The 12,795-nt window shown below is 39.6% G+C and overlaps 1 protein-coding gene across 1 annotated transcript in view; it reads left to right on the top strand.

Moving 5' to 3' along the window:
* The first annotated feature begins 10,962 nt into the window (after window positions 1-10,962).
* ITIH6 (inter-alpha-trypsin inhibitor heavy chain family member 6) overlaps window positions 10,963-12,795 on the top strand; it is a 28,355-nt gene continuing 26,522 nt past the window's right edge. Inside the window, 3 exon segments of the mRNA XM_081844833.1 lie at window positions 10,963-11,122; window positions 11,125-11,136; window positions 11,139-11,335. Of these exon segments, the coding sequence (XP_081700959.1) occupies window positions 11,080-11,122; window positions 11,125-11,136; window positions 11,139-11,335 (252 nt within the window). The 5' untranslated portion in view covers window positions 10,963-11,079.

The following is a 12,795-nucleotide window of genomic DNA, read 5'->3' as shown; positions in this document are numbered from 1 at the left end:
GGCGATGCAGGGAGCAGACAGTGTGCGCATGAGCATCATGCTTCCTTCTCTAAGCCAGGCAGAAGCTTCCCAGGCTTTGAGAAGGATGGAACCAGGGGACCATTTAGGGGCTAGCCAAGTCCACTGACCGCACACCACTGGTGCCACAGAAATCTGAGCCCCTAAGCTAGTTTGGTGCCTCATTGGTGGCGACCTGAGGCATCTCATCCCACTGGGCTGTGGGCCCAGATCTGTGGCGTTGGAGGGAAGCGTCGGCGGCACATCTTTCCTCAGGTGCCAAAAGGTCTCAGGCTGGCCCTGTGTGCAGCAGAACAGAAAACGTATGCTGTTTGCTGAAAACAGCTTGCAGATACTTAATTGGCTTAGGATTTTATTTAAGTTAAGTGATGAATTAATATATTTAATTTCATAATGTAAAGATCTAAGGATGTTAATGTTTAAGTTAAATTATTTTAAGAACTATGATTTGGAAAACCGTTAAAAGGACATGCAATGAAATTCAACCAAGGGGAAGCAAGGAAGTCACTTAACAATGTTAATAAGTGTAATTTTTAATAAGGTTATGATTTATGTTTGTTTGTTTTATGTGTTTGTTTGTTTATAATGTTGTGAAAACCAATAAAAAAAATTTGAAAAAAGGAAAAAAAGAAAACGTATGCTGTTTGTAGGTTCTTTCGAGAAGTTTTCATTTTTATGCTGTTATACATTACATACTACAGTTATTAAAATTTCCAGAGAAGTAGCTGTGTTAATCCATGAAACCTTAGGCCATAATAAATGTGTTATCAGTCTTTAAAATGCACATGACTCTTTGTTGTTATTGATTATATCTATTTTTAAAACCCCACAAAAAACGTGTGTTTTTTTAGTGTCTCTGTGTGAAATAGTAGGTAGTGAACCCTGACTGGCACTAAAAGGTTACGAAAATTCAAACAGATGTAAACTCTTCCATTCTATATAAAACTTTTTCCAGTGAGTAATTTGTCTCCCCAGTCTCTCTATGGCAGGATCTAGGTTATACACACCAAAGTGGAAACCTCCCAATTAAATAGGCTTTGGCATTCCTTAGCAGAGGTACCATTGGTTAGTCATGGCTGTTTATTCCTGACACTACTGGAACTGAACAACTGTAGGATTCATGTGCAACTTATTCTAGTAGGGTAGTATTACTGCTAAAGGATACAATTAAGTTTTTTTGTAAGGGTGTTGTTGTTTTTTTAAAAGAAACACAATAATGGTTGGAGTCAGCCCAAGGGAATTGTGTTCTGACTTTCTGTGTTAGGCCCGTCACTGGCAGCCCAAGCTGATTCCCTTTCCAGCCACATCATCTTCAACAGGCTCAGGCCAGAGAAGGATATGGCCTTTGGCAGAATGATCAGAAGGTAGTGGCTCTGGAATAAGGAGTCACTGTTTCAGATGTGGAAAGCAAAATACATTTTGGGGTAGCAGAATGGTGCTTTAACACAACTTCAGAAGGGTCATTGCCATTCATCCTCAATATAGAGAAGGCAAAATCCATTGCTTTACTATATTCTTTCATTCGCAGTCCCACTACTTTTATACATTTTGTCACTTTTTCACTTAATAAATAATTAGTTGCAATATTTTTTTCCTCATTTTTATCAGCTTGTTGGCAATGGAGGCTCCTTTTGAGTGGGGGCTCTTTCAAATTAGCACCTCTCTCCACAAAAAACTTGAGGCATTGCAATCCCTGCATAAGGTCTTATAGCACCTCATTAAGCAAATTTAAATTACTGTAGTGCTTAGTTTTTGCCAAATGTGGCTGAAATATACTCAGAGTCGAGTGTGGATTTCATGCTCTTTATTCAGCTCATAGTAGTGAGGAATGAAAGTTCCCCCAAAATATATGCTTTATATACATTATTTACACAATGGGCCGCACGTGATTGGCTAATTCCGGGATTCTCCTGTAGGCCAATCAGGTTGTGGATTCACTTCCACCTGGAGCTGGATTGGGTGGCTCCTGCAGACCAATCATACTGCTGCATTGTTCTAGGACCAATCATACTGCTGCATTCTGAATCCTATTCAACTCAGTGCATAACAGTGGCAGACAGTGACTCAGTTCACATATTAACACTAAGACAAACCCTGACTTAGTGCAATTGAGCAAATATGCAGGTTCCTGAAGCAAAGATCTGGGCCACTGTACTTCTCCGATGCTGCTGCTGTCATAGTTTGGCTTAGCATTGTGTCTGAACCCAGACTAATGCTTTATCTTGCTCCAAACAAGTCACAAACTGTAATCAAGTTTTGTTAATGTTTACTGCTCACGAGCCCAGATTCAGATGTAGCCAGGCATTAGCGTTACATGCAAATTGGCCAAGTGTTTTCATTTGAGATGGGACCATTCAATATTATTTATTTCCTAAAATTCATATGATGCTTGATTATAGAAAACTTCTATGTCATTAACAAAAAGATAAAACAGTAAGATTATCCCTTTCAAGTTTCCAAGCCAATGGACAAGTTGTTTGTTCACTTAAAAGCCCCAAACAGAAATTATGCCTGTCTATTACGTAATGGGATGGTGTTCCAAAGAGCAGGTGCTGCCACACTAAAGGCCTGATTCCTACATTGTACAGAGCATACCTCCTAATGATCTGCAAGAGACCCTTTCCTGCAAAGCGCAGTGATCATTTAGATACATAAAGGATGAAACGATTCTGGTCCTAAGCTGTATAGGGCTTTGTCGTACCAATACCTTAAATTAAGCCAAGTAATTAATGGGCAGCCACTGTAATTCTTTCAACAGCAGTGTATAGTTTGTCCCAGTGAGAAGTTTAGCTGTTACATTTTACACTAGCTGCAACTTCTGGGCCGACCTCAGAGTCAGCCCCACATGCAGCGCAATGCAGTAGTGCAAGCTTTAGGTTATTAGCACGGAAAACAGAGGTCAGGTTATCTGGGCACCACAGTTCAAGAAGGACACTGACAAACTGGAATGTGTCCAGAGGAGGGCAACCAAAATGGTCAATGGCCTGGAAACGATGCCTTATGAGGAACGGCTAAGGGAGCTGGGCATGTTTAGCCTGGAGAAGAGGAGGTTAAGGGGTGATATGATAGCCATGTTCAAATATATAAAAGGATGTCACATAGAGGAGGGAGAAAGGTTGTTTTCTGCTGCTCCAGAGAAGCGGACATGGAGCAATGGTTCCAAACTACAAGAAAGAAGATTCCACCTAAACATTAGGAAGAACTTCCTGACAGTAAGAGCTGTTCGACAGTGGAATTTGCTGCCAAGGAGTGTGGTGGAGTCTCCTTCTTTGGAGGTCTTTAAGCAGAGGCTTGACAACCATATGTCAGGAGTGCTCTGATGGTGTTTCCTGCTTGGCAGGGGGTTGGACTCGATGGCCCTTGTGGTCTCTTCCAACTCTATGATTCTATGATTCTATCCCAGCACAGAACCTGCAATAGTATCCAAGAGCCTCTGCTCCACCTCATACTATGAACTTGCAGCTTCAGGGGTATACAACCCCATCCAAAGCAAGCAACTGACCAATTATTGAGACTCTGAGACCACTGAATGAATCTGAAAATTTCAGTTTCTCTAATTTTAGTGCAATCTTCTTCCAGTATACACATTTTGTGGCAACTTTATCTAAGTACACATTTTTGCATTTTCTCTCTGTGTGTATGCAGCTACAATATGCACACTTCCTAAGCATAAGCACTTTTAAGAAGAAGAAGAAGAAGAGAAGAGTTTGGATTTGATATCCCGCCTTTCACTCCCTTTAAGGAGTCTCAAAGTGGCTAACTTTCTCCTTTCCCTTCCTCCCCCACAACAAACACTCTGTGGGGTGAGTGGGGCTGAGAGACTTCAAAGAAGTGTGACTGGCCCAAGGTCACCCAGCAGCTGCAGGTGGAGGAGCGGGGAAGCGAACCCGGTTCCCCAGATTACGAGTCCACTGCTCTTAACCACTACACCACACTGGCTTTACAATGTAAATAGACTTGGGTATCCTCAGTACAGTGGTGCCTCGGGTTACATATGCTTCAGGTTACATACGCTTCAGGTTACACACTCCTCTAACCCAGAAATAGTGCTTCAGGTTAAGAACTTTGCTTCAGGATAAGAACAGAAATCGGGCTCCGGCGGCGCGACGGCAGCAGGAGGCCCCATTAGCTAAAGTGGTGCTTCAGGTTAAGAACAGTTTCAGCTTAAGAACGGATCTCCAGAACGAATTAAGTACTTAACCTGAGGTACCACTGTATACTGATTATACCTTGCCCCAGTTTTCCTAATGACTGCTCCCAATAGTTTCATACACAGGTTAAATATCATTGGGGACAAGATGGTATCTTGTGGCACCTTACAGCACAACTGCCAGGGGGCTGAGAGATAACCACCTAAATCAGGAGATTGAAGTCAAGAAGTTCACATTGTCATTAAAGACAGAGGCAAGAAAACGATAGGACAAAGGTTTTCAACCTGGTAATGATCAATTATGTACCATGAAGCAAGGAACATACATAAATAAAGGATTGTCAGAGTTAAATAGCCGATTTCCAAAGTGGGTTTTTTTTATATGGATCATAAATAAAAGTAGCCCTTATAAAACTTAATGGAGATGAGGATGTGGGCAAAAACTAGAATTAGTTGATTCTGCCTGTCATGGGTGCTGCTTCCACTAAGTGGTAGACTCCCTGCCTTCCTCCCTTCCAATCCCAAGGGACACAAGCCACCAATGTTGATCAGGATCTGCTGGAGTCAAGACTCCTCGGTTTTGTCTGGATGTGCTGTTATTTATATAACAAACCATTCTTTATCATTTACATTCCACTTTCCAGCAAACAAAGTGCTCTAAAATTCCAATCTCTTTAAAATGTCAGACTGAGAGATAATTCTTTCCCACAGGCTACCAAGCAAACCTTGAATCTGGAATTTTCCCTTTGATTGCCCACCTCCAGAATTAACACACTGCCTATCCTTTTATATTGCATAGTGAGAAAGACAGTGTTGCTCTTGTCTATTCCGAAAACACTTTTGTTCCCTAACTTTGTTGTTTTAGGGAGATCTGTCAATAGAGAGCTCACAGAAATGAAACAGGTATCCAACCGATTTCATGAACAGGAAAACAACCATGATGAGCAAATAGATAACGTTTGGCAAGACAAAATATTGCCTCTGACATCACTAGAGAGGAGCAAAGCAGCACTTAGGTTAATCTGCTGTGAAACTGCACTTATGTGCTTCCCTGCAGGGTCAAGGTCCTGATAAAACTAGTTCTGGTAGTTTCTTGGGGATGCCTGCTGTGGAACAGCACTATTTGGCTACTTCATGTGATATCACTAAGCCTGCACCTCAAAGCAAGTTTTCAAAATGGGGACGGGGACTTCCAGTTAATACAATGCTGTATTCTATGTGGAATCTGTTGTGTATTGAGTCAAAGGATTTTATATCTGTATTATTATTGTCTGTATTTGCATTAGGGTAAAGTAACTGCCTTTTGGTTCCAGAGGGTACAGCTACTATTGGTTCATTTAAGCTGCTGTATTTGGATCCTCTGTCTTATTGGTTTCCTCCAAAAGGCAGGACTGTGATTGCCTGATATTGTTCCCTCCAAAATGTATCCTTTCTAGCTAGTTCCCTGTCCCTATAAATGTAGCTCTCCCCTCCTCAGGTCTCAGTCTTGTTGCTTTAATAAAGAAGTGTTACTAGAGAACTGTCTCCAGCATATTATGTCAAGAGAGCTGAAATCACAAACCCCACGTCACAACAGAATCACCGTTTAAACTCTGCTTTCAGGTAATACTAAATCAGTAATGCTAAATTCAGTAACGCTAAATTTCTCACCCTAGTGAGAAAGCAACGGTTCTGAGAAAGACAGAGAAAGAGACATGCTTCTTATGACATCTGGTTCTGCCCTTAGTCACTAATGTTATGCTACACCAGCTCTGCAAAACACAGCATTTCTTCTGTGCTGTTCCTGTTCAGTAGTTAGCACCTCTAGGAACTGGGATGGGATAGAAATAGGCTGGCCCATGGAATCAAGCCAGAGTTCCCAGTGGACACAGTGCAGGTTTATTCTCCTCCGTCCAAGCAGCAAACACCAACACTTTGCCAGCATATTCTAATTAAAAAAACAACCACTTGGACGTACCTTTCCAGTAGTTTGCCCACACTGTTGCTTTTGGAACTGCAAATCTTAAAGATTATTCTGTTGATTATGATGGCAATAATATATTTCCCTTTAGCCTTGCAAGATCAAAGAGATCTGTCAGTCTTTTTTTCCAGGTCTATTTTTATCGAGTTATTCCATGTCCTAATTTCTTATGCAGGGCAGTTGGATAAAAGTTACCCACAGGGCATCTAGACCACCTCCTGCTTTTACCCAATCTCAGTTCATTTAAATTGAGCTTGTTCATGGAGTCCATTGTTTAAAATACAACTTTGTTGAGTTGCCTGAAGAAGGAAGTGCAGCAGAAATATATTAGTAGAACCTTTTTTCATCCATTTATGCTAAGTAAACTTTAGTATAGATAATTACCTGGGGACTTTGATATGACGAAGGCACTTCTCTTTTTTTAATATAATTTTTATTCATTTTAAAGCGTATTAATTAACAAACATTCCACAAAATTTCACCTCTTATACAATCTTTCTGGACTTCCATCAGCGCCTCTGCAGATCTCCCATTTTTATAATTTATTCTGCATTTCTTAAATTCATAGTGCCTTTAATTATCATAACTATTATTATCCTTTTCGTTCAATAATGCAATAATTCAGATTATTCCCCTTACAAAACTTCCTGCAAACCTACAAATGTAATCTGATCATCACATTTACTTTTCATATAATCCGTAAATTTACACCAATCTTCCGTGAATCTCTGGTCCCGCCGGTTTCGAATTCTTCCCGTTAGTTTATCTAGTTCTGCATAGTCCATCAGTTTCATCCTCCAATCTTCTTTTGTCGGTAATTCTTCTTGCTTCCATTTTTGTGCCAATAGTATTCTTGCGGCCGTCATTGCATACAAAAACAGCTTATAATAATTTCTATTTATATCCTCCCTTACAATGCCTAGTAAAAATGCTTCTGGTTTTTTAATGAATGTATATTTTAATTTTTTTTTCATCTTATTATATATTATTTCCCGGAGGTTTTTCACCTTTTTACATTCCCACCACATATGATAAAAAGTTCCTTCTTTTTCTTTACATTTCCAATATTTATTGCTTACCTTATACATTTTAGCCGATTTGACGGGGGTAATATACTATCTATAAAACATTTTCATCACATTTTCTTTTAAGGCACTGCATGCAGACGAAGGCACTTCTCATGTTGCTTGTGAACCTTTTAAATTGTTTGCAGTTTGGCCAGGGCTGGCCCAAGAATTGCAGTTCCTAAGCCGAAAAATGCAAATGGCACCCCATCTCACCAATTAAAATGATGAACAACCAACCAGGGATTTCTCTTGTGCAAGCCTTGTTGAAATTGAGGAATGTGTTGTGACGTGGGGTTTGTGATTTCAGCTCTCTTGACATAATATGCTGGAGACAGTTCTCTAGTAACACTTCCTTATTAACGCAACAAGACTGAAACTTGAGGAGGGGAGAGCTACATTTATAGGAACAGGGAACTAGCTAGAAAGGATACATTTCGGAGGGAACAATATCAGGCAATCACAGTCCTGCCTTTTGGAGGCAACCAATAAGACAGAGGATCCAAATACAGCAGCTTAAATGAACCAATAGTAGCTGTACCCTCTGGAACCAAAAGGCAGTTACTTTACCCTAATGCAAATACAGACAATAATAATACAGATATAAAATCCTTTGACTCAATACACAACAGAATGGCTGTAGCAGAGCATGTGTTTTGCATGCAGAAGGTCCCAGATTCAGCTCCTGGCACCTCCAAGCAGGGCTGGGGAAAAGCCCTATCTGAAAGCCCAGAGAGCCTTTGCCAGTCAGTTTAGACAATACTCATCTGGAAGTGCCAGTGCTCTGACTTGGTCTAAAGCAGCTTTCTATAGTTGTTCCTCTCAACAAGTGCTCTACTGTGTTCTTGTGCAGCTGCCATTCATATCAATGGCCCTCAAACTGGAAAGCATCCTAGCAAATTATTATCCATCATCAGATCTGCCTGTCTGCAACTCTTTTTTTTCTTCAATTTTTTTATTAATTTTCCAAACAAATTTAAGACAAACAAACAACCAAACATCCTAATTGTAATTAAAAACAATCTTAATAACATTGTTAAGTGACTTTCTCGAATCCCCCTGGTTGAATTTCATTGTATATCATTTTAACGGTTTTCCAAAATCAATTTTCTCAAAAAAAATTTAACTTAATCACTTAACATCTTTCATTCTTTCTAATTTAGCTTTAAACATTTTAAATCCTACCCTTACATACTTAAATCCTAAGCCTATCTAATATTTGCAAGCTTTTCCACTTAAGTTATCTCAACATATTTAGCTAAGTAGTCTTTAAATTTCATCCATTCTTCCTGGTACACCTCCTCCTTCTGGTCGCGGACTCTTCCAGTCAGGTCAGCTGTCTGTGACTCTTAAAAGTGTCCACACAATCTATCTAAAGCAGGGATGAAGAAGTTGCAGCTTTCCAGAAGTTGTTTGACTCCTAACACAGATAATCTTGGACCACTGTGCCTGCTGGCTGGGGCTGATGGGAACAGGAGCCCAACAATATTTGAAGGGCAACATGTTCTGCATTTAAAGCAACCAACACAACTTGCCTCATGTTCAGCTGGTCACAGAGCAAGATGGCTCTTTCCAAACTTAGCGACAGAGCAGTAGAGATCATGTTCCCCTGTGCAGAGACATTTAAATATCCAGAGTTCTGCAAGAACAACCACAGATACTCTGATTGCAACCAGTGCGTAGGTGGCTTTTTAAATGGATTAAGGAAATAAATGTAATGGAGGCCCTGGCTACTCCCCATGATAGGGTGGTGCATCTTTGAATAAAAACAATAGGTGACAGCCATCTTCTGATCCAGCAAACATGCATGTGAGATAGAGAGAGGTATTTGTGGGCAAATTATGTGAAATTTGCAAGCACTAACAAAAGAAGGATGTTAGGACATGAGTATAAAATAGGAGTTACCTGTATGAAATCAAAAGTGCTCGTGAAGAACCAAGAGAAGTGGGGGGTCCTGGGTTTCCCTCTATTTCTCCCTGCCCTCATTCCATAATCTAACCAGTACAAGTCAACATGATTGTTTATCCCACACATTGGGCAGTAGAAATTTAGGCATTTTGGTGTTGTTGTTTTAAAATATATATATTTATGCTTTTACAATAAATTAGTACATCCATTTCACAATATTCTTCATTATCCTTCTACATTGTTCAACTTCCCTGCACTTCCCTCCATGGGTTTCTTCTTACTCTTAGTTGTGCTACATATCCTTCCACACCTTCTAACTGATTTAGCTGCTCTTCATAACTCTGGTCCTACTTGGAGATTTATATAACTGTTATAATTCTTTAAATATTCTCCAAAGTTTTTCCACTCCTTTCTTATGGTGTATTCATCCTGGTTTCTTATCTGAGCTTTTCTTACTAAATCCTTTTTCTTTATCCTTTTTAAATATCTCATTTCTTTGATGGTACTGAAACCAGTCATTGATCCAATCTTGTATGTCTTCTCTCTTTTTTAGTATTGGTTGGCCTTCTTTGAATTCTATAATATCTTTATAGGTACCTCAATTTCCTTTTATATTTATCTTCTTCACTGACACTGCATCCATGGGTGATAGCCAGTTTGGTCCTTATACCCAATCCAAACCAAATATATTCTTCTTCTAATTATATGGTTTAAGAACCATCTGTGCACTTTAGCCTTGTCATAATATAGATACACATGCCAGCAATACCGTAGGTCAAATCCCTCCAAGTCCAGTAAACTAGTATTTTTTAATTCCATACAGTCTTTTACCCAACTTAGTCATACTGCCTCGTAATAAATTTTTAGATCAGGAAGGCTGAATCCCCCCCCCTCTTGTATCTGTTAAAATTTTGAATTTAATATGTGGCCTTTTCCCTTGCCATATGAATTTCAGCATATTTGTTTTTCATTTTTTAAAGCAAGCATAGTTGCTAATCACTGGTATTGTTTGAAAGAGGAACATCATTTTAGGTAGGACATTCATTTTGATTGTTGATATTCTTCCCAACAATGATAAGTTCATAAGTTCATTATTCCCCATCTCTCCATATCTTTTTAAATTTCATTTCAGTTTTTGGTATGGTTATCCTGAAAAAGATTTAAGTTTGTAGTTGAAATCCATATTTTACCTTCTTCACTATTTAAATCTCCGATATGGCTTCTATTGTTTCTTTGGTTTGGGGATCTAAATTTTTGTTAACATCTTCATTTTTCCTTTGTTGATATAGAAACCTGCCAAGCTTTCAAAATTTGTTATAGTTTCCAGGGCTTTGGGTACACTCTCCCAGTGGATTTTCTAAGGTTAGAACCACATCAACAGCAAAAGCTCTTAGTTTATAATTCCGTTGTCCTACTCAAATTCCTCTAATTTCTGTATTTTCATATATATTTCTTGCCAAGACTTCCAACGCTAAGATAAATGGTAAAGGCGATAAGGGACATTCTTGCATTTTGGGTTTTTTGCTTCATTGCAAGGAGGAAGGTGTGCTGCTTTCAAAAACCAGAGGATTAGATGAGGACCAAAAGGAACTGTGTAAATTCACTAAGACTCATGCATTGAGGAAATATTTCCCTTCCTTCCACACATCCAATGAACTGGGGAGTTTTCTGTTCCTCTGTTTAGGAAGCTTTGACCTATTTTTGGTTTCTTCTCTGCCAAGGAACACTGCAGCAGGTACAAGCAGCAACGCTAGTCATTTTGCAGTGACCTTCTTCTGTCCCCTTGGCGATCTGGACCCATCGTCTATTTACGCAGCATATTTGTGGTCTGTTTATTTTTTTCCAGAGCCCTCATCAAGTGCTGAAAACAGGACACGGGCTCTTCAGAATATTTTGTTTTCATTTCATCTTATGGAGTAGCGAGTGAAACTGGCCACCCTCCAGTCTTGGATGCATGGACAATCAAGGCTTGTATCAGGATGAATGCTACATTTATAGGTCCTTTTTATGAAAAAAAGAAAGAAAAAAGAAACCTAAGTTTTAAAAGCACGAACGAAAGGGATGCCAAGGAGGCGTTCTCATCCACAAAGCCTTCCGCAAAGACGAGGCAGAACTTTCATGCCAGTCACCACCACCATGGAGCAGCTCCTGGGATATTCTTTCTGTCTCTTCCTGATCCTGTCACCTTTATGTGGCACAGGGCACCCTATTCAAATCCACATACCTTCTCACGAGGTAAGTCCTGCTGGGAGCCAGACAAATGTAAGAGTGAAATGATGCTTGGCTGTTGTTTTTGTTTTTTGTTTTAAGAGGACTACTGAGCGGTCAGGTCAGCTGGAGGCAGTAGTGACAGATAGTTCAAGAGCAGTGGAAAGGCTGAATAGAAATATTCCCGAGTTCTTCTTCTGCCTTTGAAAAATCAATGGGTTCCAAAAGGTGGAGAAGGGAGGGGAGGAAACACTAGTGAAGTGTTCTCTTTTCCGATCAAATTGCCTAGGATTGTGCAATGCAGAATAGGGAAGTGGGTGTATCTGTGTTGGAAGTAGTAGGTGAAGTAGAATGATAACATTAGGGTTACGCAGAACTCCTTATTGGGCAGAATAAAGAGTCCACTCTCTCTCTCTTTCTCTACAGACAGACTGCAAAACTGGGTAACAGCTTATTTCCATTCTGCTAGATGAAGAGTTCTGAATGACTCAAACTCTTGCATATTCTTCTTCCAACAGAGTCTGGTATTCCCTCACCTATTTTGTGTTCCTTATCTAATGGGACCAAAAACGGTACCAGCTTGACATCAAGCAGAATACAGAGATGCCTTGATTTTCCATCTCTTCCTCCCACCCAGGAATATTAGTTTTCAGTTTATTCAGGCTAAGAAATTAACTCATTAACTCTGACCAGCTGTAGAAGGGGGAAGCTACGTGCTGTCTGAAGTATTTCTCATGCCCGGTAGTACTGGACTTCGTTGTTGTAGCTGAGAGGAATCAGAGTCCCTATTTGCTACATAATTCCAGGCACTCACCATCAGTGCAATATCTTGGTCCAAATCCAGTCTATGGCAGCTGCGACTTATTTCCATCCAGACTTTGATAGACCAAAAGCCACAGCAGGTGCAATCCATGAATGGCAAGATTTGAGAACAAGCATTAAAAAGTGGTTAGTGTCCTAGAACATTTTTTACCACGTGAAGCAGTGCCTGCAATGAAACAAATTAGGGAAAGTTGTCTCCTCTAATCTGACATCTTCTGCTGTTTTTTACTTCTTAAAATCATGGTTAAATTAACTGGACCTCAAACGTTAATTTTAATGCTTCTCACCTCAGCTCTTTCTAACTACAGAGAAACTGTTTGAAAAATAAAACACACACACACACACACACACACATATATATATATATATATATATATATATATATATATATATATTCCAGATCCATGTAGATTTGGCAGTGCTGCCCTAGAATGATGCGATTTACCATATTTCATAAAATCAAGGAAGATATGGAAAAGGTTTTGTGTTCTAAACGGAACAGGAAACAATATTTCTGGCACAAGAAACTTGTGAAGATCTTCTCTGGGGCTGAATCTTTAAAAAAATCAGATGACAGCATGTCCACACAGATAACCAACCTATAAAGTTCCCATCAAAACAAACACATCAGGTCAATATAATTAATGATTAATGAATAAGTCTCA

The sequence above is a fragment of the Podarcis erhardii genome (assembly GCF_964252035.2).
Source record: "Podarcis erhardii genome assembly, chromosome: 17".
Taxonomy (NCBI): Eukaryota; Metazoa; Chordata; class Lepidosauria; order Squamata; family Lacertidae; genus Podarcis; species Podarcis erhardii.
Note: the sequence above shows the minus strand (reverse complement) of the source record. Positions and strands in the feature narration are given on the sequence as shown.